The sequence below is a fragment of the Cydia splendana genome, chromosome 19 (assembly GCF_910591565.1).
Source record: "Cydia splendana chromosome 19, ilCydSple1.2, whole genome shotgun sequence".
Lineage (NCBI taxonomy): Eukaryota > Metazoa > Arthropoda > Insecta > Lepidoptera > Tortricidae > Cydia > Cydia splendana.
In genome coordinates this window covers 15,980,998-16,008,371 of record NC_085978.1, presented here as the reverse complement: position 1 = coordinate 16,008,371, position 27,374 = coordinate 15,980,998, and the positions used below count along the sequence as shown (strand labels likewise).

Below are 27,374 nucleotides of genomic sequence, written 5' to 3'. Positions count from 1 at the left end.
CCCTCCCCCGCAAAAAACGGCAGACTATTTTGTACCGAAAATTTTAGACATGGCGTCTCCGTTGGTTATATCCTCTAAGGCCGGTAATGACCGATATTACCGATAAGAGGTGCCGGACGCAAGAATACCAATTTGTGATGTCAGTATTTTCGTTCTGGGGCATTTTTTGAATTTAGAGGGCTCTAATATCACCACAAATCTAAAATTGGTGATTGAATTGGAGATTGACGATTGAATGTGTCAAATTCTTCGTGCTTACTTTACTGGGAACGTATATTTGCCAGATTCGTTTTTATTTTTATAGTTATGATGTAGATTTCAACATAGAGGTACTTATCCAATTTTTGTAACATTTTATTAACCTTTTGATCGCCATTTGTCATTTAAAATGTCACACAGAATCTGGCAAATACACTACCTACGTTTAAAAGGTAAATCTGCTCATGTAACGGGGGCCAACTTACATCAATGAAACAAACCACTGGACTTTTGAATTTTTATTATTAGATTTACACTGTCATTTACAATAAATTTCAATGTAGTTGGTAGGACATAAATCAATATTGCATAACACTAAGGCTAATTGCATCAGTATTTTTTTTTGTGGATAAATTAACAAAAATATATGCAATATTACAAATTCAATTAAAAATAACGCTAATATCTTACTCGGGCACGCACTCGTTCCCACGCTTGTTCGTCGGCGGCGGTGGGGCCGCCGCATGCGCGGAGATGGAATGTAGGCGCCCCCGGGGACCCCCTGCGGGGTCCGAGGGACCCACCGCGGGGCCCGAGGGACCCACCGAGGGGCCTGCGGGACCCACCGAGGGGCCTGCGGGACCCACCGAGGGGCCTGCGGGACCTACCGAGGGGCCTGCGGGACCCACCGAGGGGCCTGCGGGACCCACCGAGGGGCCCGAGGGACCCACCGAGGGCAGGCCAGCGCCCCGGAGGCAGTTCATTTCAAATAAATAATTTCTCCCAAGTGCATTACCTTATCCTAGCACAACTTTAGAACTACGGTTCTTCCTGTTAAAATTGTAAGAGATTTAGCGCTACGGCGAAATATTTCCGAGAGACGTGCGAAATTAAAAAAAATAAATTAAAATATACAAAATCTCTATCACAATACTCGTAAGTAATTAAAGCAATTCAGTGTGAATACTCCAAAAGTTGTAATACGAACGAAGCGGGTACATCGACAATGTCTTTATCTAACGAGCGCAGCCCGTCCGGCGGCGTCCGTCGGACCGGACCGCGTCCGGTGCGACTACCGAACCGTCCGGCGCGACACCGGACCGTCCGGCAGACGGGCCGGCACGTCTTTGTTCAACAACACCAGTACAGTACTACACAGTAGTCACAATTTACACAAACGCATTATAATGTTGCAATAAATACACAAGGAGGTATGTATGTAATGTATGTAACGCGGTACGCCCGTACGAGATACGATACATGAAGACCGACAGGTGACGCCACTATCACTTAGCTAAATATTGCAAGTCACTACGAATACCACCCTAATAATGTAAGTTACAGATAAAATATATGTTATTTAATGAACGACGTTTCGATTGCTCACGGCGTGGCGGGAAGACTCGCGGCGGGTCCCGCGTGGCGGGTGCAGACTCGCGGCACGGGACCCGCCACGCGGGACCGCCGCTCGGGCGAGCACAGTACGGGAGTACGTATAAAACGACTATATTTGTGCAGAGCTCCGCGTCGCGCCATAGTCCCGATAGTCCAAATTAAATGCTTTCATAATTGTATCGTTAATTGTCGCTACGGTGCTAAGTCACAACGGAGTTAAATACTTTACACGCGGTATAAAATACTTAGAAAATTTACAATTCCCACCTTAAGAGAACCAGAATGTGTTTGCGACGAGCGCGGAGATCATCCGAAGTGATAAGAAAATACATTCTTAACAGACAACGTACAGTTAAAATGCAATACCAAAGTACTTTCCTTAACATTATTCATCGTAATCGAAAACAAATTTATCAAAAGAAGTAGGTACATATTCATAATATTACTCGTATATAATTTGACACAATACATAAACGAAAATGACGATCGTACAGATAGGTGTATGGGTCGGTCGGGTCGGCAGGTGTGGGAGCGGGAGGGGAGGGTGGGAGCGAGAGGTTCGACCGGTTGTCATCGAGGGCTGGCTCTTACATCGTACTATATTTATTTTTGTTATTATATTTAAATAGAACGCTGAAAGGTATTACGACACGTCCTGGTCCTCCACGTCTTGTGTTTGCTCTTTCTGTTCGGCCTCACCTGCAAAAAAACAGATCATCACAATTATGCCAGTTACATTTTACATATTATTTGCCAGCGACCCGCTAGGCGGGTTCTAGGCGATACAGTAACGCGTAGCTCGCGCTGGCAGTGGAAGTGATAGACATTTTCGTTTTAGTAACGTCTAGATGTGAAAAAATAAGAAACTTGAAAAAAGGCTTCGTCGCGGAAGTTGCATGCGAACTTTGACAATCAGTGACAAGAGTTAAAACAAGGAATGTTGTCCGAGTTGTTACTCAACTAGAATTCTCAAGTAATTAAGGCGGATGACACAGCGCTAAACTACTAAGTTAAATAGTGTGTGAAGTGAAAAAATAGCCAATTTGGTCACGTTCAAGGCGTTAAAAACGTTCATAATGTGTACAGTATTCTCAGTAAATGACGTAATCGTAATACGTCGCTGTGTACTTTGTACTAAACTAGGCTTAGTTTATCTTTAAGATACATCGTGAAATCATAGCGGCAATGGTAGTCTTAAGTGTTGATTTTAATTTTAATAAGCAGGTGGCAGCTGTCATCCTACAGAAAACTTATAAGTTTTTATACAAGCAAATTACAACTTATGCAAATTGAAGTTGCAATGCAGACGGTTTTGTAAAACTGGCTCCAACTTGGGTTAGATACACAATTATGAGATTTATGAGCATACGACAGTGCGTTCGGATGTGCGTCTTAGAGCTCGCACATCTCATGTCTGTAACTTATGGAACAATAATTTCCAAATACACTTACGTCATTTACTCTAAGCATTTTGCTCACGAATTAAGTTATAAATGTAACCATAAGCTGGAAAAACTTCAAGTTACTTTTAGCCAAAACAAGTGAGGTACAACCGAGACATGGTTAGTGGATTTGAGCGGTTCCGTTCCAGCCAGGATATTCTAGCCATCGCAGTGGCTGCTACTGGTGTAGAGGTAATCGTAATTTGTTTCCGAGTTTACAATAGCTTAATATAGCAGGGGTCAACTTTTGGTCACGCCAAGCCTTCGGCTTCCTCTTCGCGGGCCGTACTGTACGAAATTTGGTTATTTTCGTGAGCTAGATTGGCCTAATAGCTCGGGGACCTCAGCTAGGGTACAATATAGTGTGTGTACTCACCCTCCGCGTCGCCCTGCATGTCGGAGGTCCACAGGGTGAGGTTGTCGCGCAGCAGCTGCATGATGAGGGTGGAGTCCTTGTAGCTCTCCTCGGAGAGCGTGTCCAGCTCGGCGATGGCGTCGTCGAACGCCGCCTTGGCCAGGCGACACGCGCGGTCCGGGCTGTTCAGGATCTCGTAGTAGAATACCTGCAAACACATCACACGTTAAAAACCGGCCAAGTGCGAGTCGGACTCGCGTTCTAAGGGTTCCGTATATTACACAATTTTTAACAATCAGTGCCGGATTAAGATATTTTGATGCCCTAAGCATTTCTAGGTGCCCCCTCTCCCTAGGGTCATCAAGATTACATTGATTTTTTGGTAAATTGAGAGAAGTTCATTGCCGCGTTACAGCTGAGAATGGAAATCAGTCACATCATTTTATCACGAAAATTGACAGTGCCGCAGCAGTAATGTTGCAACAGAGTACCTAATGCTGTTGCAGTAGCCACCCGAATGTCACCTTTATCAAGAAAGTAATAGAAACGCGAGCGAAGCGAGCGCGGAAATTTTTCGATATAAAAACGCAATATGATAGACAGTTGTACATTTTTACTTTTAGTATGGAAATCAGTCAATCCATTTTATCACGGAAGTGGACAGTACTGCAGCAGTAACGTTGCAACAGAGTAATGTTGCTGCAGTCGCCACCCGAATGTCACCTTTATCATACCTTATAAAGTTATTGAAAACGCGAGCGAAGCGAGCGCGAAAATTTTTCGATATAAAAACGCAATTTTAGTTTTAGTCCCAACCAGGCGCGAATCCAGGATTTCATACAGAGAAGGGATGGGACAGTTTTCTATCAGCCTAGCTTCGCATAGGGCTCGATATTTAAGGGTCTCAGCGAGGTTGTTTTCATGCATAAAATATGCAAGAAAGCAGAGCTTGGAATTGAATTGGCGAAGTGTGAGAAAGGCAGTAGGCCCAGCTGCGAAAGAGGAAAGCTTGGATTTGGATCCACGCCCAAGTGTAATTAAGGCAGAAGATCAACTTTGCCGTAAGGCAGAAGGCCTCGCATAAGACCTAACGCCGAACCGCAAAAGAGTGGGTTGAAATCGAATCTATGCATGTAATCACGACTCTTCTACTGCGACCGATTGTTTCCCAAAGAATTACGCGCCATTATTTTTGCAAATTAGCTTTTGGACAGCTATAAAAATCGTGTGGTAAAAACGATGTGTCTGTCCCTAATTTTAAAATTTGTTTACCTTTTTCAACCTGGCATTTTGGTGCCCCCCCTGAACGTGCTGCCGTACGCACGTGCTTGTTTTGCTTATTGGTTACAAAGTCTTTATTAATTCAACCATTAAAGTCGACGAGTACAAAAAACTTTGAGCTAGCTCTCAATTTAACATTTTTTTTTAAACATTATTTTTAATTTGACCTTACAATTACTCGTAAGTAGGTAAGACCGTTAAATATTTAAAATGATTATCTTATCAGAAAATTATCACCAATTACTCTAAGAAAACTACTACTCTAAGTAATCCGGCACTGTTAACAATGTATTTTTTATGTGAAACGTGAGTGAAATCTCTTTAAAAAATCCGTAGGGGTCGGATCAAAAACTGTAATTAAGTCCGACTCACGCTTGACTGTACATTTCTAATAGGTTTTCCTGTCATCTATAGGTATAGACCAATTTTATGTATTTTTTTTTAAATTTAAGACCTAGTAGTTTCGGAGATAAGGGGGGGGGATGGTCATTTTTTGCCTATTTTCTTGAATAACTTCTAAACTGTTTATTCGAAAATTATAAAAAAAATATATTTGAGATCCTTACAATAAGTTCTTTCATTTGATATGTAACATGATATAGTTTGAAATCTTAAATTTTTTCATTTTTTCATTTACCCCCCAAAAGTGGCCCCCATGTTTAAAATTCATTTGTTTACGTTACATGTCCGTATTTGGGTCACAAACTTACATATGTGTACCAATACCAAATTTCAACTTGATTGGTCCAGTAGTTCCGGAGAAAATCGGCTGTGACAGACGGACAGACAGACAGACAGACAGACAGACAGACAGACAGACAGACGCACGAGTGATCCTATAAGGGTTCCGTTTTTTCCTTTTGAGGTACGGAACCCTAAAAAATATATTAGGGACATCTTACACAGATCAACTTAGCCCCAAACTAAGCAAAGCTTGTACTATGTTTGCTAGGCGACGATATACATATTTATATAGATAAACACCCATGACCCGGGAACAAATATTTGTGTTCATCACACAAATAAATTCCCTTGCCGGGATTCGAACCCAGGACCATCGGCTTCACAGGCACTAGGCCAGTCGGCCAGACCGGTCGTCCAAACATTAGTATGAAGACTTAGGGATTAGATATAATAGAAATACCGCCAGGACTTCCACTCCAAGTCTGAAGAATTAGGCTGTATTAACGCGACTAAAGATCAATAACGCGCCTGCTACCGGCCCGGGATATGGATCAGTTAGGTGTCAACGACTACAACTATCTAAAACTAATTTTTTTCGCTCACTCCCGGAAACCCCATTTTGCTGTATATTGTTGCCACCGTTCTATTTCAACAAGACAGTCATTAAAACGGTCATAAACGCGTGACGCACTATGCTCGCGCGTCACGTATTACGGCGGATATCTGCCGGTATGCGGTCGTCACACTTTACCAAACAATATGCATATGAGTCATGTGTCACTTGGCATTAATTATCAATTTATGAATGGATTTTCAATTTTTTTGGCGTCAATTTTAATATCAAATAATCTTTGATATAACATAGAGCGCAACACAGTTAAAACGGTCACCATTTTATATGGTTTTGGCAATTTAAATATCTATTGTAAGGATACATATATCTAAAGATAATCGCTGCACTGCGTTTATGTGGTCTGAAACGTCAGATAAATTTAGTTGTCAAAGCCTAACATAGTCTCCTAATAAATTCGTGACTGTTTGAATTTAATTTGAATGGTGAATTATGTCACGGCAGTAAATTGTGATTTCGATTACTCACAAGTTTCATTATCAATTGGGCTTTTGCCGTAGCAAATGCGTGTCAGTGTTAAAACAACATATTACATTGGCAAACATGTCTCATTGTTTGTTACAAAAGAAGATACGTCACAAAATTCCTGACTTATGTTTGCATTCGTTCAACGCATTCTTTCATATCACGGAAGTAACTGAGCGTTTCTTTTATTTTTTGCCATTTTTATATATTGTGACCTTTTTTGCCACTTTTGTGTTATTTCTACTCAGAATCACGAGCTCTTTCGATCCCATAGTGCCATAGTCCATAGTCCCCTAGTTTTAAATATTGTAAATGTCCCATAGTTTTTTCCTATTGTGTTACCATTTCCCCATATACTTTGTATGGCGGTAACAAAAAGAAAAGTTTGAAAAATGTATGGAAATTTTAGGACACTTTTCTTCTTCTATGAAGATGAAAAGGGCTCGCGATACTGACTAAAAATAACACAAAAGTGGCAAAAAAGGTCACAATATACATACAAAAAAACCGGCCAAGTGCGAGTCGGACTCGCACACGAAGGGTTCCGTACCATTATCTATAAAAACGGTCACCCATCCAAGTACTGACCCCGCCCGACGTTGCTTAACTTCGGTCAAAAATCACGTTTGTTGTATGGGAGCCCCACTTATATCTTTATTTTATACAGCCTGATGGTGACAGACGGACGGACAGCGGAGTCTTAGTAATAGGGTCCCGTTTTACCCTTTGGGTACTGAACCTTAAAAATGGCAAAAAATAAAAGAAACGCTCAACTATTAGAAATGATATCAAAGCAATTAAGATTATAATTTGTTAAGGTCTACTGACTTCTTCGATCAACTAGCAACGGGTGCAATAAGAATAAGAATAATATTTATTTGAAAAACACCTATTTGAATACATATATAAGTTTAGTACACTCAACCGCGGAGTGACTTCAGTAACCATTTTTAAGTGCTCTCTACTGTAGGTATGTATGAGTAAGAGATATCACATGTATACATAACACATGAATTTATGACATTATTTATTACAGCTAGTGACATATACCCTAGAAATACTAGAAATGGTGAACGACTTGTAGTTGGAATGCAAAAAAAAACTGCTATTTTTAACAAAAACTGCCCTGCTATGTGTGTAGAAATATTTAATAAGTTGCCACCTGACATTAAATGCTTGCCAATGAATAAATTTAAGAAAACCCTACATGAGTGGCTGTTAAATAAAATGTTTTATTCACTTCACGATTATTTCAATGATATATTGTAGTACATAATGTATATAATGTAATAAATACTTAGCTTAAGAAATACAACAAATATTTGCACGCTGTTTGTGGACGGTTGAATTAGGAGGAACTTTATGTATATTAACAACTGTAATCTGACCCTATTCACGCAAATAAATAATTTATGATTTATGATTTTATGATTTCATATGATTTTCTTATGAATGAATTATTTGATCAATAATGTTTCAGATAAAATAAATTGTCCTCATATATGGCTAATTAGTAATTAGTCAAATGATGACCCATGAATTATAACTATTATAAGTGTGTGTAAGAAGGGATTAACTGATACTGCTGAGAATGATAGCAGAAATGTGGGATTATTCGGGTATCGGATATTCTCCGCCGATATACCGACCTTCATGTCTTTCGACCTAGAAAAAAGTATTCTTATGTTTTAAGTTTACTAATGTTTCTCCTCAAGCAACATTCTACTTAAGTTATCTGGTCGCGTCGTTATCTATAGTTCGGGCGTTAACAGACCCATTAGCCGCAAGGTCGGGTCAAGGTTACACCCGCACCTGTTTGAATGCTACAACAGATAGTTTTGACGGATTCTACTTTTAAATTATGTCTACTTTAAAATTTTAAAAACTTACAATCGTCAATTGTCTCGATTTTTAGTCTGGATAAAAAGAAATTTATTCATATAAATTATTAAGACATGAACAGGAAGATGGAGTTTGCCAAAGGTTTTATGCCTGTGATTTGCTATCGTGCATCCTAAGAATTCTCGTTGCGTTTTTAGGATTTGAATCGGTGTTGCCATGGTAAAATTGATGTGAAGTTAATATAGTAACACTAGTGAGGTCTGTAGCTGTGTATGACATACGATGTTATCGATTTAATAAAGAGATAAAGCGTCCATCTCTTTCACAGTGAGCGTTGTCAAAAATATTGACTTGCGTAATCGTACCGGAGGGTTGCGGCTGCGCGGGCGTTCGTCACTGGTGAGGCATTACACAGGCCTGAGCTATGCATGCCTATCTCGTTTCAAGACGGCTCGTATTGTGTGGACCAGCTTTATCGATAACCTCATTTGTATCAGAGCCGCTGGGTGCTGCCCGCTATACCAGTCTTTCACAGTAAAAAGAACAAATCCCTCATTAGTTCAGTCCGCGGCCGCGGTGTCAATATGGACGGGGTATGTGGTGTATGAGCGAGCTGGAACTCCAAACCTTCCGGAGTGACTAGTGTAGCGGTGCAGCTGGTGCAGGGTACAGTATAGAGCACTCACTGAGAAGTTGAGCGCGAGGCCGAGGCGGATGGGGTGTGTGGGCGGCAGCTCCGTCATGGCGATGTCGGAGGCGGCCTTGTACGCAACGAGCGAGTTCTCGGCCGCCTCCTTGCGGTCGTTGCCCGTTGCGAATTCTGCCAGGTACCGGTGGTAGTCACCCTGGAACATACATATACAATATTTAGTATTACTAAATTAGTAACAATGTTAATGATAACAGGACGAACCTAAAATATTGTAATATGCATTTGACGGCCGAAAGCACTCAGCGTAATTATCACATGTCGAAGTACATATATCAAAATTTGCATTAATTCACCCAAAATAGACAAAGAATTTGTTTAATGAGAATGACAGACCGAAATAAATGTCAAATGAGTGTACCAAAGTTTGAGGACTATTGGCTTTTAGTAAATAAATAATACAAAAAGGGCCTTCTCAAAATTTACAAATTTACGAAACAAAATAGAACCCACTAGATAGATCCTTGCAAATATGAAATAACCCAAGTATTGCCATATGCAGAGATTACTTTTTAGCAACACTCGACAACGTAAGCTTATCTCTATTTGTCAGACTCCGAGTACCGTGACCGTCAAGGGCACGGCTAATATTTTGTGAGATAAGGCATTTAGCGGCTTTTTAATGTCCTCGCTAGACTGGCCTTACCATCGATTCAGCTTGCGAACAGATTATTGTTCTTATGCAATTGCTTATCAAGTTATCACTAAATAGAGATATGCTTAATTTGCTCCACCGATAAGGGTGTAGTCACAACTGCTATAACTATTTTATGTTATAAATGCGATGTGTACGTAACTCTGTCTGTTACCACTTGGCGTGACGCTTAAACCGATGCACCAATTTAGGTGAAATTTAGTAAGAAGACAATAATATTGAGCCCCGGGAAAGACAACGGATAGTTTTTACTATGGAAATTATCATTATACACAAAGTATAAGTACGCAATGCATAGGACGCGTCAATCGCAGCGTAGACCCAGATGTTTTAAAAAGGAAACTTGCAGATATGTCGAGTCATTATGCAGGTGCCGTGTTTTCGGTGAACTCCCAGTGCATTAACTGGCGCGCGCTGACCCACTTCATGCAACTACATATTTAATAACTTTAAACTATTTTGCACTGTCCATTAGGCCGCGGACTGGACGCATGCGAAAAAAGTGGCATTCCGAACAGACCGGCAACGACACTCGGTGCCACCTTTTGCAGAAACTTCGCCGCGTCTATGTCAATGTTGTGTCAACGCTGTTCGGAATCTTCTTCAGTAATTATCCATGCATTCGGGGTGCGAACTCCAGGGCTTCCACGCCACTGTACCGATATCGCACCGTCAAAACATATAAGGCCGTAGTTAGTATAAAGCCCAGTCTCCATATCGCGCGGCAAACTATCGATCAGATCGAGTTGGCTCGCGCGGCAGCCCGGTATCCATTGCGCGCGGCTGCCTCGCGAGCCAATGTTCGATAGTTTACCGCGCGATATGGAGACGGGGCTTATAACATTGTACAGATAGATGTAGTGCATAATTGTTTTCCAGCGCATTTTCTCGGAAACGTTCGAATTTGTCATGCTACTTCAGTCAACCTCAGTACTTTTTGTACCGAGACTGACTGAAATATCAAGATACGTTCGAAGTTTCCGTGAAAATACGATGGAATATAATCATGCACTACATCTATTCTGTAGTAGCATGTAAAGAGCGAGGGTATACCTTCATTTTGTAGTAGAACACTTTGGACTCGCCGGTCTGCGAGGCGGGGATGAGGTGCTTGTCGAGCACGGCGAGGATGTCGGAGCAGATGTCCCGGAGCTCCTTCTCCACCTGGGAGCGGTACGCGCGGATCATGCTCAGCTTGTCCTCCGCGCCCTGTCAACAATACATTACATTAGCTTACAGTAGCTTAATTATAATAGTTAAACTTGACGAAATATAAAGTGAACCGATCTTGTTCAGACATGGTCAAGAGACCTCACTTTATATTTCGTCAACCTTACTAGTCTATGACTAAAAACCAGTTACGTTAGTTACGTCGGCGTCTAGTCAGCGCTATGGATGGTGTCGCTGCACAGTTGCGCCTACGTTGCATCGAGCAGCAACCATAGAGTTGACTAGACGCCGCTCGGGACACGCTAGTTTGGGGGGTCTTCTCTTAACTGGTAAGATAAACGCTTGGCTTGGCGATAATGCCTCGGCGAAGGCATGTCTTTACAGACCGAGTTGCTTCACGCGGCAAATTCCTTATAAAACGGGTGGTTCTGTGTAGACCTACCTCATGCGAAACCGTGTAGCAAAAACCTATTTCCACGCTTTTAATAGACGACAATTGCATTGCATATTTAAAAGTTATAACCATAATACTCTCGGGTAGGTAAATAAATATATCGTACCAGCAAAAACACCGAAATTTTACCGGATGTTCAGGGCGTTCCGCGAAAAAAGAAAATCGAAATTTGCCTCTATCGCTCTTTCGTATTCGTGCGTACGATTTAATTTTGATTTTCCTTCCGTCCTACCTATTCCACTTACTCGTACATTACATTCCAATATAACAGACTCCAATATCCATAAACTATCACCGTCGTATTAGAATACGCGTTGCGGGCCCGCGGGGGCGTTTAGCGCCCCTACGTTCCTATAAAAACAATTTGCCGAAGATCGATGACCCACTTTTGTTTTTACAAACGCTACAGTTCGCAGCACACGTGGCGATCTTGCCTTTTAAATGAACCCTTTTGCGGATGAGACGGGTTAACCGCCCAGCGTGTGAAAGGGCCCTTATTCCTTGTGCAAAAGGCACTTATTTGAATTGATAAGGAAACGTTTTTAAAATTAAAACGTAAATTTTAACTAACGAAGTTTTAGACGAGAAGTTACGTTGATCGGATTTTAGACGTAGCATGTCATTCAAAACCGGCCAAGTGAGAGTCGAACTCGCACACGAAGGGTTCCGTACCTACGCATTACGCAAAAAACGGCAAAATCACGTTTGTTGTATGGGAACTTAAATATTTATTATATTCTGTTTTTAGTATTTGTTGTTATACTTATAGCGGCAACAGGAATACATCATCTGTGAAAATTTCAACTGCCTATATAGAGTGCCTAGCTATCACGGTTCCTGAGATACAGCTTGGTTACAGACAGATGCACAGACGGACAGCGGAGTCTTAGTAATAGGGTCCCGTTTTTACCCTTTGGGTACGGGTACGGAACCCTAAAAACGTGCTTTAGTATCGTACATGTATTATTTAAATCAAGTTATATAAAACGTAGATCCCGTGCTCCTTCCTAGGCAAAATTGACTCCTTGGTAATGTTCTATAAAACGGATCTGTTAAAAATAATTCGGTAAGTCAAAATCGTTCTAGGCTACCTAAAGTCCCTAAAAATGTACTATGTAGGTATCGATAAGCATATTTATTATAGCATCTATGTTTTTAACAACAAGTTTACTTTATATAGCCATAAACCGCTTTTGCGACTTGCCAAAGGAAAAAATTAGTGAAATAGTTTATACCAGACTGTACTTTCATTAAATACACTCGAGATCATTAAAACTGGGTTATTTTGGATGAAAATTTAGCAAAAGCGACCTGTTATCATTGCTTTTGAGTGTAATATTGCCAGCGCCCATTTCACCTGTGACAATGACATGACGTGTGTCGGGACCGCACCCACAAATCAATTAGTATCTAGGCGAATATTGACTATAGTATTTAACCAAAATACGTCGTGTCGTGTATGACTTGTGTACGAGTTCTTCATTTCGTTGTTTTTACCTTAAATTCCGACGTAACACAATAAAAACAATGGAAAACAATAAAACTATGAGAAAAAAAATTAATGAATAAATATATAGAAGAATGAATGAATGTTTAAGGTAAAAACAATGAAATTATATCGCGGTAGACCCGTTTGTGTAATTATATATGTTGTACAGAACGCGAGAGTTTGTACTCACTTAAATATTCTCAAAAAACGAAAACTACTTTCATAGGAGTTATTCTAACTTCCGATAATGAAGCACATAAACTGAGAAAAGTAACTTTCAAACAAAAGTAAACTCTACTTCGACACAATTAAATTGACATTACAAATACCCGTTGCTTAATTTAATTTGACGCTAGTTAATCTTCAGAATAAATAATCCTTGATATGACAAGATATGTTCATGAAAAATAAAAATTCACTATCGCGCTGTAACTAATGTACGTACGTTAAGTTTTCACACGACCGTCAGTGTGGAGTTGACAAATTAGGGGCAGTTTATTAAATTGCCGAAACATCGCAAACTGTACACCGGTAGTAACGACCTGTGCCGGAATTTTTATGCTTTTTGGTTGACGTTATTGAGCCAATAACCGAGTTATGAAACTAGTAACAGCGGGAATATTTGTCACGAGTATTAGGACGCGTCTATATTGGATAAACCTTAGCTGCAGAGTAAGCATGCACCAGAACCTTAGAGCATACAGTAAGTAGCCTTTCAGTAACTTGCCCCTCTGTCGAAAACCATGCAGTGTGCTAAAATCGTATAATAACATTCCCGCGTGTAATAAGTAGGGTCCTGGTTAATTAAATAAAACTGCCGTCCAAAAGGAAACGTCCTTGTGTAAAAGCGCATTTATGATTCGGTCAAATTGTGTTTTATGAAAAACAAATTATAGCCAGCTTGAAATGGATGTACTACGATACCTTTGGGTAAAGTGCTTTACGCACACTAGTGTCCCATCCCCCCCCCCCCTTTAGTATGAAATATATCCCGATTGCGGGTTTTTTATTTTTTGGGGAAAAGCACCATACCCAAAGGTATCATACTACATTCATTTCATGCTGGCTATAATTTGTTTGTCTTCCCCATACATTAGATTAGAACTTAGAACATAACTTGACCGAATCATTAAATTCATACGAAGTCAAAATGCTCTACTTTAGCCGTTATACTTTTATATTAGTATTTATGGAGGTTAATTACCTGTGAAAATGCAATTTTATCTCCAAGTTCACACTAAAGATACTCAACGTCCGATAAAGCCTAGGTTTACAGTTCATAACCTAGATCACAGCGGCGGCAGTAAGCCAACTGGCCACGGCTAGCCAAAGTAGGTCTAGCAACACAAAGGCGACGCGACGCAAGACCTACTTGCTGAATTTCTGTGTGACGTAAGCACTAGAGAGCCTAGCATTTTGGTATAGGTATTCAGAAACAGTCTCCGAATTAAGTTTATATTTTTTATAGTACATATGGTGCTACATAATTTGAACGTCGTACAATACATGTGCGAATAGGTAATTCGCAACTTGTGCCGATTTAAAATACTCCCTTCACTCGTGTTTTAATTTATCACCATTCGTTGCGAATTTCCTATTTTTGGCACTTGTATCGTAATGTACTATTATAGCTCTCCGTGTAGCTCTGATATAAATAGTTACATAATAACTTGTTTGAAAAAAAAAAATATTAAAATTCTAAGCAGAGATCAACCATTTATATGCCTACGAGTCAGGGCTGTATTTTATGCCTACAAGGCATATAAATTTCACTTTCGTTCATGAATATATTAAAGAGAGACGACGGTTTTTCAATGGTCGAAAAATATTTTTGTGACGGTACTGTTGGCGAAATATTTCTGTGACGATTGACGTTCGACAAAATTGGTTTTGTTTGCTATCTTATTTTGTCACTGCAATCAGACAAAAAACACAAATGGCAAATTGTCAAAAATTTAGACAGGTTTGGTTGGTAGGTAATTAATACCATCGCGACCACGCCCAATTTTAGTCTTCGGTTTCGAGTTGTGGTGACCTTAAACGAAAACCTTACAAAACGGCGCATACATATATAAAACAAGCAGCAGGCCGTAACCACTTTTTACCATTTTATTGTAACTCTAACCTCGTTCTACAAGCAAACATACTACGGATCATGCTATGGGCTATTATTTGGAGCTGTTTCAGCTATTATTATGAATTGTTTTTGCGATAAGATAATTTGAATTTCTTTGTATAATTTGGACAGTTAGCAAAACAAGTGACTACACAAGTTGACGTGCTGCTCAAATTGTTTGAACAGCCGTATTTTCTTCACAACACTTGTCCTATTTTGAGCACTTTCGTCACATACATTTTGATGCCGATCTTACAACTACCAATTTCAGCCTACGATGATCAAAATCATCTGAGCACTGCCCTGACACCATCAATAGCGAATACTCTATTAAAAGCCTCTGGACTCTTACACGTCAGTCACCTTATAAAACATAGTCCCCCTTCTGTCCCAATCCCTGTCTGTTTGTATGTATAGAATTTTCATACGGTTTTCACGTAGGTATCAATAGTGATCCTTAAGGAAGGTTTAGGTGTATAACTTGTTAAGGTTTTGAGTAGGTAAACCGTGCAAAACCGGGCCGGGTCGCTAGTTGAATTACAAATATTGGTCATTGTAACATTCACGATTTTGATCTAAACACTTCTGAACCATCGTGGATCGTAATTTAGCCAGGTTTAATAAAAATCTAGTTTAGATGTTATTCGATTTTGCTAACTCTTTCTCACATATATTTCTGTCGTTGCCAACTGTACCTCCTGTCAATTAATAAATAGACGCGTAGGTGCAATGATATAACGGTAAGTTTTACGATCTCATTGACGACCATGCAGCCAGAACAATTACTGGGAAACTCTCACTGTACGGCATTACTCAGGCGTTAGTCATATGATAATTAGGAATGTATTAAGGTACAAATGGAGACTGGATTAGAATGTCTGTGAATATCGAATTAGGAATGTGTCGCGTCATTTATCAAGGAAATTTATATGATAATTGATAATTAAAGAGTCTGTGAAACAGAAACTGCTTGACATATATGCACTGCTATGAAGGTGAAAAGCACTGAAAACTACTTTGTACGTAATTTTGTTCAGTCTTTCAGACTTCTTCTTAGTCACCTGCAGTAATATGTTACACAACGAAGGCCGCAAAAATATCTGACACAATCTTATTTTGTAGACCCATAAGAGCGCGTCACTCATTTTTGCGGCCTTCGCAGAGTAACATATTATTTATTGCAGGTAACTGTCTCAGACTAAAAGTAGCAACGAGCAGAAAAAGAGTTTGTTGACCGATTGTTACATGATATAGCAATTACGAATCCTACAATTCCTACTGAAGTGTAGTGGGACAGGAACTTTTAATTTACAGCTGCATTCCTAGTACTAATTCAAACGTACACTTGACTAGTTTAAATGATTACTGCTTGTTTTAGAAAAGGCGGAGGTTTCATCTTTTGTATGTTAATTTTTAGGGTTCCGTACCCAAAGGGTAAACGGGACCCTATTACTAAGACTCCGCTGTCCGTCCGTCTGTCACCAGGCTGTATCTCACGAACCGTGATAGCTAGACAGTTGAAATTTTCACAGATGATGTATTTCTGTTGCCGCTATAACAACAAATACTAGAAAGTACGGAACCCTAGGTGGGCGAGTCCGACTCGCACTTGTCCGGTTTTTATACTCTTTAACATTCGTCAGTTACGGACAAATTTATAAAGATCTTATATATTAGAAGCGAGTTCCTACGAAGTTGGTCTAACCTATTATTACCCAATCGCCCTGTTTTTGTAAAAAAATTGTGCTTAAATTAACGATTTTAGTAGGTACCTATCTGAGAAATAAAAAGATTTCGATGGGATCTCAGAATTTTTCTCTGTATATTTTAAATTCAAGATTTACTTATTAAACGCACAATGGAATTCAGCAGTCTTGAAAAACTAATTACCAACAAAATGTGCATTTGAATGGTTATTTTTTTTACCGGCAGACTGCAGACGGCAAAAAGCGGCCTTGATTGTGTTTCACACCAGACCGAATGCCAACACCTTCACTATTTATAGACCTTAATACCAGTGCAATAAGATTCACAAAATACCACTTTACTGTGAAAAAGATGATATTGCTGCTTAGCGAACTAACTTATAAGAACTGGTATAAGTAAGCTCTCTTATTACAATGAAGAGTTATTGGAACCAGAGGTCATGGTACACTGGTAGACTTGAGATTTGACTCGTTTGGGTTCAGTAATGCAGCCGTTTACCTAAGGTGAGGTAACGGTGAGGAATTCCTATGTAGCCGTGAAGGAATTGGGCAAATCTTTGAATGTTGCCGATTTTTGTGTGAGTTGAAACATTTGAGATTTTAGTGCGGATTTCACTATACTATCAGATCAGCACAATAGCTACGTGAAGGGCTCGGAAAAATTCCACGTCGGGATTTTTTTTCACCGGTGTCATTTGTGACGTTATCTATGAAAAGGGACCTTGTTGTCGATACCGCTTACGCCATTATTAACGATGCTCCGATATAAATACAATGCCGCGAGACGCTGTGCGGCGTAAGCGCCATCGACAATAAGGTCCCTTTTCATAGATAATGCCCCATTTATGTCTTGTAATACTTTTGAATCATTAAGGAAGCCGATTTTCGGTTCAAATCTTAGAATTTTAACCATAATTCGAAGGCAGAGATTTATAGATAGAATAGGGTTAGGTAAGCGACATTTCGAAAATATGACAAGTTTAATACTCTTTTAACTTCCAGCCGTTTTGGCAAGGTCGATGTTTAGCTTTCAATTATCGAGCGCGAATAAATTACTTGAATGTTGCTTTGACATTGCATGTCCCGACTTCTATAGAGGTCGGTGACACCATTGGATACTAGTAACGTAGTAACCACTGTAACCGGCTAAAGCAGAGGGAGGGTTTACTTATTATTAGATTGTGGGTCAGATTAAAAAGGGGGAGAGGGGGAGAATGTTCGTTTTAAACGTGATACCTCACCACACTGCGTTAATTTGACCTAACATCCCGCAAAATATACATTACATTGGATGTATAATTATAATTAACTTTCTCATTAAACGCGTTTAAAGCACATGGTAATGCCCCCGCGAAGTTTGATGACTGCAATGAGTCATTACGGCAACATAGATATATATATGTATTTCCTAAAAACCGGCTAAATTCGTGTCAAGCTCTGGCAAGGATGCCATCATAAACTATTGAAAATAAAAAATTATTTGCAATGAAAATAGCTCCTTGAGTACAAAGTATTTGCTAGATGCTTTTCATATGGTTTTCTAAGTACGAAACCCTGACAAAACCTCCAACTCGCCGTATATTCAACATGAGAATAATGTACATTATTCTGAATGATTCAGCTAAGACAGAAAGGTTAGGAGAGGCAATGCTCAGGGGAACCAAAATAAGTTCGTTCTCAGTCTCGTTCTGCGTAAACCAGGATTCGAACCCAGGGCCTCCAGCTTCATCTTCATACACAGAATCACTACTGAGTGTGAACATTGTGAAAATCTTACAAAAACATGTCTGGCTTTCATCGACAATGCGAGTTGGAGTGGAATTCAGCAATGCAGTATTTCCGTCGGTGTCAGCTTTCCCATTGTGCCCGAGGCCCTAGGTCCGATAGACAAGTGTCTAGTCATTGTCCGTATTGATCCGTCATAGGTCAACAGGTGTTTGCGAGACCTGTCGGTCCTAATCAAACAACAGACAGTGCAGCTATGTCAATTGGGGCCATATAATGGTTATATACCTGTTTTCGAAAAATTGTCTTTGTGAACTAACCCATATATATATGCCCAAAACTGGTTTTAGTTCTGTAAGTACTCCTTGAGGTTATAGGCTCATTCTCCTACTAATTTCAACAACCTAGGACTTAAAAACCTTTTTGTCTTTTTTCTTTGTTTGATTCGTTGCTGTAAGTTTTCTTTGCAACAATAAACGACTTTTTTTTTGAAATTCTAATTAGTAGGAGCGAGTATTATTCAGTGGGTGGAAAACGACCCAATGGACTAAAAAAAAAGCGATAATCACGCTTGATGTGTCAAAAATGTGAAGTTTTGTATGTTCAAGTTTCATATAATTTGTCACCCTGTCATCCATCAAATAACAATGTATCCCTCAGTTGTCGCGCACATAGCCAATACTCACCGCCAATAAGCTAATTGGGGTATTGCTATCACTTTCACTCTAGCTCTGACGACGGAGGTGTGAGGGAAAAGTTACTAACTTACGATACCAGTCTTATCTTTGTAATCTTTGGTTGACGGCGAGTATTAGTAGTATATTTACTCTATAGGTAGGCACTTCTATTCTATAGTATATTTTGGCATATGCATGTGACTAATTTAATAGTGATAATTTTGTATGAATTGCGTTATGGTAAAGACCTGTCCGCCCTCGGAATACCCAACTGGCGTGAAGTGGCGCAGAATAGGACAGAGTGGCGCTCTCTTGTGTCAGAGGCCAAGATCCTCTTTGGGTCACTGAGCCAGTGATGTGTGTGTGTGTGTGTGTGCGTTATGGTATTTTTCAAACACCTTGGGTACGGAGACAGATAAATGTCATCTCCATTTAACGAAATTTTGCGTTTTAAGTTTAATGTCTGGGAGACCGAGCTTTGCTCGGAAAACGTATAAAACTCAAAAATGCGCGTTTTCCCAGACATAAGACCTAGCTAGATCGATTCATCGCCCCCGAAAATCCCCAAATAGCAAATTTCATCGAAATCATTAGAGCAGTTTCCGAGATCCCCGAAATATATAGATATGTCGTAGTCAGATCGTATAATCCGCCGTATTACATTACGGCTAGCCGTTTTCAAAAACAGGGGCGTTTTGAAATGCGGCGGTTCGACGATTAGCCGGATTGTCATTGCGATACGTTCTTCAATAAGGCGGCCTACGTTTAGCCGCATCGTAGTACTATTTAGATTGTAGAGTGACCAGTTCTTTCGGTCGCCTACGTAACCCGAGTTTGACAATGTTTGCAATTTAATTTATTTTTACCATGGTCCCACCGCACTACATGTGTTTCTTTTCCAAAACATTTCCTTCACAACTTAAATAGACGGAGCCCCGCTTTGCGGGGCTCCTATTTCTGGGAGGTTTGCCCTTCGGGCATCTGAAGCTACCTAACGAACCTAACCTACTTACCTACCTACGCTTTTTTCCCCGAAGTGTAATGTTTTCACGGACGTCTCACTAAATCAATAGGTAGGTAGGTTAGGTTCGTTAGGTAGCTTCAGATGCCCGAAGGGCAAACCGCTCAGAAATAGGAGCCCCGCGAAGCGGGGCTCCGTCTAGTTAAAATGCGAAGGAAATGTTTTTTGAAAAGAAACAGTCCGACGAACTCCAGATTTGATGGACACCCCAGAATTTTTCAAAGTTTGTTGTTGTTATGTCAGGCAGCGCCACGAGTGTTAAAAATGGGAACTAAAAACTGTCAAAGCGGCGGCTAATGACTCGCTGTATTACATTACGGCTAGCCGTGTTGAAGAACGTATGGCGCCGAATACATTCCGGCGGATTCTCATTCAGCCGCATTCAATCCGGCTAATCGTTAAACCGCCACATTTCAAAACGCCCCTGTTTTTGAAAACGCGGCTAGCCGTAATGTAATACGGCGGATTATACGATCCGACTGCGACAGATACATTGTGTTGAGATGACATCTGTCACCGTACCCCAGCTGTTTAAAAAATACTATAGTTTTTAGGGTTCCGTACCCAAAGGGTAAAACGGAACCCTATTACTAAGACTCCGCTGTCTGTCCGTCCGTCTGTCACCAGGCTGTATCTCACGAACCGTGATAGCTAGACAGTTGAAATTTTCACAGATGATGTATTTCTGTTGCCGCTATAACAACAAATACTAAAAACAGAATAAAATAAAGATTTAAGTGGGGCTCCCATACAACAAACGTGATTTTTGACCGAAGTTAAGCAACGTCGGGCGGGGTCAGTACTTGGATGGGTGACCGTTTTTTTTTGCCGTTTTTTGCATTATGGTACGGAACCCTTCGTGCGCGAGTCCGACTCGCACTTGCCCGGTTTTTTGTAAGTATGGTTTCAAATAAAACTTGCCATTTAATTGCATTTCTCTTACCCACTATCATATCAGGCGAGATTTGATAACAGCAAGTGACAAGGACGCCGAAATTCTCAAGTAGTTTGATTAAAGTTGATTAAACACAGACGTTGCTTTTCGTTTCTTTTGAACAAAATACAGGCAAAATCAAATTGTGCCTATTGTTTCGATATTTTTCAATTAAATTAGTCTGTGAATACTGTCTGCTACTATAAAATGTACCTATTCGATTAATAAAAACATTTGTTAAAGTTAAAACCCATGATAAACCTTATCAAGTACTATCAAGCTAACAAACAAGTCTCCATGGCAACATAGTTGGTGCCTTCACCCACACTGTTAACTGGGTCATTCTAAGTTAAGAGGTATTAAAGGTGTCCATGATACATATCCATACTTTTCTAAAACAATTTAAATAAATTATGGTAATTTCCCTTAGAAAATTGCATTTCCTCTAAAGACAGTCAATTTCAATTTATTAATTAATTCAGTTTTGTCACAATTGCACTTCAAACATGCGAAATGTCCCTCCCCTGGCCTGTCCCTTTGCAGGTTTTACAATAAATCAGTAATTATATCCAGATGTAATTCCCATAGATCTGTTAAATTTGGTATACTTCATAAAACAAATATTGATTGTATTAATAAAATCCTTTACATTTTTCTTTTGCATAAAAATTATTTAATTTAAATTTTGTCCCCCAAATTCAATGTCTCCTACCCTGGCCATTATGTAAATGTAAAAATATTGGGTTTATAATTTTAATTATTGCGATTTTAATCCCAATAGCAATGCATTTGATTCAACACTAACGACCAACCCTGCGACAGTCATCTTTTGGTTCTGATTGTCAGTCATTTTGATCATTAACCTCTTTACTTGACAATGTTGTTTTACTTGTTTTATGAAAGTGGTATCTCCCCTGGTCAGTTTTATTTCAAAATTAATGATATAAATACTCAATTGTATTTGTATATTTACTATAGTTTATGCATAGATTATATAAACACTTTATTTTAATTATTTACAATCTGATTTGACATGAAAAAGTCACTCCCCTGGCGCATAATTTTCCAAAATGTACAGTGGAGGTATGAATTCTTGTTTAAATGAATCATTACACTTTAATTCGCTCGAATTTGTAAGACGGCTGGTCAAAATTTCGATTTTGTTTTTGTTTTTAAAGAGATCAGGGGAGAGACCCTTCTCTCTTTATTACATAGAAAAAGTACGGTCTCTCCCCTGGTTTCTTCTAAAATGGTAAAAACATTTAAAAAAATACTGATCAGCTTACAACTATACATAAAAGAGTTGTTTCAATAAAAAAATTGTATAATTAGATCAAAATTTTAACATTTATGATGTGCCACTTTTTCATATATAAGCGATTACCTCTTAACTTAGAATGACCCAACTGTACATCGGTGGAACTTCTGCCTTTTGTAATAAGGTCCACCGATGTACAGTTGACCGTAGTTATGCAGAAAACGACCAACTCAATTTTTTTATCAATGCAGAAAGCGACCAAAGCTACTGAGTTAGGGTGTAAGTCACTTTGACAAAAATTAAAAGTTGGTCGCTTTCTACAGAACTACGGTCAGTTAGGAGTGTTGCTGTTTGTACTTGCAGAAAATGAGAGTCCATCTAAGGTAACTCTGCACCAACTCTGAAGTAACAAAGTGTGAACTATAACAATCATTGTTTATAGGAATTTGATTTTTTGGTTTCACTTAGGGTTGCCATATGAAGAGATGAAATATCCTTACAAAATTCCAGACATCAACCTAACATCCTGACATTACCAGGCTCCAATTTCACCACGGTGACAGGTGCGACAATTGTAAAACATCACTGTTGCTGACGTCACAGGCATCCATGGGCTACGGTTACCGCTTACCATCGGGCGGGCCGTATTCCTGTTTGCCACCATCATTGTTTTATTAAAAAAAACTTTATTATATCGGAAAAAAACAGATATTTCTTTTGCTAAGTTTGACAATTGTCACAAGAAACACTACAATTGTCACGAAATTCCGACATATAACTCATTACCTGTCAAGAATTACCTACAATTCTTCTAAATCTTGACAATTGTCAGAAACTTCGCAAAAGAAATATCTGTTTTTTTTTTCGATATAATAAAGTTTTTTTAAATAATACAATGATGGTGGCAAACAGGAATACGGCCCGCCCGATGGTAAGTGGTAACCGTAGCCCATGGATGCCTGTGACGTCAGAACAGTGATTTTACAATTGTCGCACCTGTCACCGTGGTGAAATTGGGGCCTGGATAGTTATTTCTCCAAACGAAAATCTTCCCCCAACTATAAATCTATAAAGAAATAAAGTATAAAAGGGCCCCTTGAATACCTTTTTCCAAAACCTTTCGTGGGCCACTAACCCCTTTACATGCCACCTCTTCTCCTGCAATCCTTACAAAGGACCAAACGTCCATAATTACATGTCAGGGGTAACCCTTAGTTGCACTTCCTAACTCAGTGCACAGTTAGCTTAGTCTAAATCTATGTCCAAGTTACCTGTTGCCACAGAATAAATAATAGTACTAACTACCGCACAGAAAGGCTTCCTACAAAACCGAAGTTTGAGAGCAGTTCAGGGTCGAATCATGCTGTCCCTTTCTAATGTATGGCACTATCCCTTTCGGCTATTTAGGGTTGTTAAAAATTCAGGTCATTATCTTATCTGTGGTCGTGCACGCAAAGGGACGTTAAAAAAAAAATAGATAAAAAATAGTTTATTCAAGTAGGCATATTACAATGCGCTTATGAACGTCAAATAAACCTTTACCGGCTCCAACCGTACACCTCGCATGTTAAGTTGTGTCAACCCTAATATTTGCTCGGAGCAATGCTGAGCCGAATGGAGCCGAGTTTGCCCAGGGAGGAGTTACGCACCCCTGCTGTTGCTAGTGCTTGGGGTCTCCAAACCCCGACCCGCGGGCCAAATCCGGCCCGCGACGCGTTTCAATCCGGCCTGCGGGGCGTTTCAATCCGGCCCGCGGGGTTCAGCATTCATTGAGAGTGGAATTGTTCCTAACAGCAGCAACCAGACACCCTCCCCTGGCGCAAAAACTGACGGTGGCCCGCGCGTAAGGTTCTGAGGCGCAATATGGCCCTCAGGAAAATAAGTTTGGAGACCCCTGCTCTAGCCTCCAAATCGAAAATGCAATTTGATTTGTCAAAATGAAGATTCAAAATCAATGGAATGGAAGGCCTTTTTAAAGGCACCTGAGCAGCTAGAGGTTAAACTATTAAGGGTGCTATGATACACCAGTATCACCAGTTAATGGTGTTGTCTGCATAAATCCACTGGTCTTTAACACAAACTGGAAACCAATACAAAGTCAAGAGCAACTTGAAATGCTGTTAGCACTAATTTAACCTATTCAACCTCTTGTATGCCTCGTTGCTTGTCCATGCACATTTTGACAGCAGTATACACTATAGAACTTTTAATTTGAGTTTTAGTGTGAAGAAATAACAGCAGTGAGGCATCACAAACTTTTCTAGTGGTAACCGCACAAACGGCTCACTTTCTCTTAAAAAAAGAGTTTATGCTCTTGAATTTATACTCATAACACTCATCATGCAATAATTTGAGTGGTGAAATTTGTATTTTAATTGGACACTTAAATTCTATGAGTGATTTAGGTAAGGTTTGGTATATGCCTTACTCAGATACTTTTTTAGTAGCACATAAGAAAAATTTGTGCCTCATATCTGACAGTTGAAGTAAGTTGCTGTACCATCATCCACACTATTAACACTTTGACTACCGAGAACCCGCCTGGTAGGCACTCGTAATGTTTGCTCAGATGCCGGACAACCCGCCCAGCGGGTTGTTTTGTACGCAGATATAGACGACCGGTTTCTGAGGTAGTGCGCCGTTTTTTGCCCGGTTGCGAAAGTGTTAACTGACAGTTTGTAAACCTTATTACAAAAGGCATAAGGTCCACCGATGGACAAAGTGTTGCTGTTTGTACAGCCCCATTATTTGTGTCGCTTAGCTTCAAACTCGGGTAAATCCATTCGACCCTCTCAGCAAATATCTACCCTATTACCTTTTCTTAATACCAAAATCGCATAATCTGACAGATGGATTTACCCGAGTTCGAAGTTAAGCGACTCATTTGATAGTTGTGGCTGTCAACAAATGACATTTAATGACATATTGCACCATAGACTCCATAGAGCACAGAGGAACACCTAGTTTGGCTGTTAAACATGGAGGCACAAAATTTTGACAGACTTTTTACCGGTTCTAAAATCTTTACTAATATACGTACTTTTGTTTCTTCCTTCTGTTCAATAGAGGAGATGATCCTCCATGAGGCACGGCGGGCACCAATCACATTCTTGTATGCCACCGACAGAAGGTTCCGCTCCTCCACTGTTAGCTCATTGTCGGAAACATTGCGGGAGGCCACATTCTTCATTGCCTCTACCATTTCTGAAATACAATTGTTGGACAACTTAGCTTTCACTTGACATACATTAACACTGATTGCAATTTGAATATTTTATGGTTTAATTATAACTGTCTGCAGGTATGAAATGAAGAATCAAAAGTAATTGTCTCACAAATCACTGTTTGAAGATTGTAGTGTTAGTTAAGGTTATCAAAAGATGATAATTAGTCCAGTTGTAGATCCAGGGGGCCAGTTTCGTCATGTTTATCACTAGTCGCCAAGCATCACTGTCAAGGGTGAATAACTGACATTTAGCACTGATAAAGTATAGTTTATGACTGATGTAAGCCATTGATACGAGTCTTTGAAGTTTTTGATAATTTTCATCAATATAATTAAGGTAGCTGGCCTTTTATACTACCATTAGCAGGAAAGGGTGTGCTTTGACAGCTAGCACCGTCTTTTATGAGTTTTATGTAACAGGTGCATATTGCAGCAGTATAGTCAGTGCACTTTCTACTTGGCACCTGTTTCATTTTATCCTTGAAATAACATCCATAGCCATGGAATTCGTCACGCCGTCGCTTCCCAGCGGCCCCGAGGCGATAACAGGCAGTCGTGATAAGAAAATCAATCAAGAATAGGCAGAACGACACGACTACGTCGTACTACAGTTTTCATTCAAGCAGTTGTCAACGGAACTACGTACATATGTAAATCAGCCAGATAACCTGTACAATGGCATTATATTCTTAATTCAAAAGATGAATGCGATAACATGTTTCTCAGCAAATTCCGAACAATAGCCAGGTGAAACCGCGGAGGGCGTTGAAATTGCACCCAATAGAAAACCCCAATAAAACCTGAACGTTTTACGAGCACTAATGAAGCTTTCAACCGAGCTGCGACATGCATGAACGAATTCAATAAGATCGATCGTGGTTAACTTCCTCGGAATGGGAAAATAGGTGACAGTTTTTTCTTCTCGAACTTTTCGCTCTCAATTTGAATAAAACAGTATCCCTTGTACATATTATCACACTTTCAAGGGCTAATGATGAGCATAGGGACTAGTGTTTCTGTAAAGTAACGTTTTTCATGATTTTCTCAAAGGAAAAAGCTAAAGGGCATCCCACCGGCGGATGACGCATCGATCGCTGACCAAGCCTAAAGAATGCCATCAATTTGTTTCAGTTTCTAATGGAAAATGTGTTCTATTGAATGTATTAGCAATCAGGCTTCATTAAACGGACTTTATAGGGGACATCATCATTGTTCAAGTGAAGATTTTTTCAGACTATCACAAAATCGTCTTTCAACTGTCGGCGAAATTGAGAGAGAATTTTCGCCCTTCTACGAAAAGATATTACAAAAATATGTACTCACCATCGTAACGCTCAGCCTGCTCGGCTAACTTAGCTTTATACACATTATCTTCCCTTTCCGACATTGTGGATGACAAATGATTTTTCACTAACTATATCCGAATCGCCAGGTCACTAATTCACCAAGATGGCCGCGCCCGCCAACCGAATCCGAATTCGATCTTCAACTAAACTCCGCCCATGACGTCATTCAAATGGCAACTTCCGTTCTAAAATCGTTGCCAGGTTCTTGCTTCAACGGCTACCATTTCATACAAAAAGGTTAATGTTTTGTAATTTGTAATCTAACTTTTTTGACTATATTTTAAATTCCTTACGAACTGCAATTCTTTCCTTCGTGAGTGCTGACTGCTGACTTCATAGACTAAAATTTAATAAAACGAAGATTAAACATAGAAAAAGAAAAACAAAAACGGGTACTTGGGTGGTTTAATTTACATTGCTTTCAAGGAGTTTAGTAACTAATCAACGGTTTGATTTGACTAACTACAAAAATAAATATAAATGAACTACGTAATGAAACGTGTAACAAAACAGAAAACTTTTCTTTTTATTCGAATAAATAAAATATTTAGTATATTTTTTACTCTTGGCCTTGCAACATTAAAAGTGTGGCCAG

The 27,374-nt window shown here is 39.7% G+C and overlaps 1 protein-coding gene across 1 annotated transcript; it reads right to left on the bottom strand.

The window, feature by feature from the left end:
- Positions 1-482: 482 nt before the first annotated feature.
- LOC134800149 (14-3-3 protein epsilon) lies at positions 483-26,933 on the bottom strand. The gene is made up of 6 exons (XM_063772623.1): positions 26,757-26,933; positions 25,248-25,411; positions 10,711-10,866; positions 8,980-9,138; positions 3,412-3,598; positions 483-2,292 (listed from the first exon to the last, which is right to left on the bottom strand). Exons 1-6 carry the CDS (start codon positions 26,818-26,820, stop codon positions 2,237-2,239), a joined length of 786 nt encoding a protein of 261 aa, XP_063628693.1. The 5' UTR covers positions 26,821-26,933; the 3' UTR covers positions 483-2,236.
- Between the last annotated feature and the right edge of the window lie 441 nt (positions 26,934-27,374).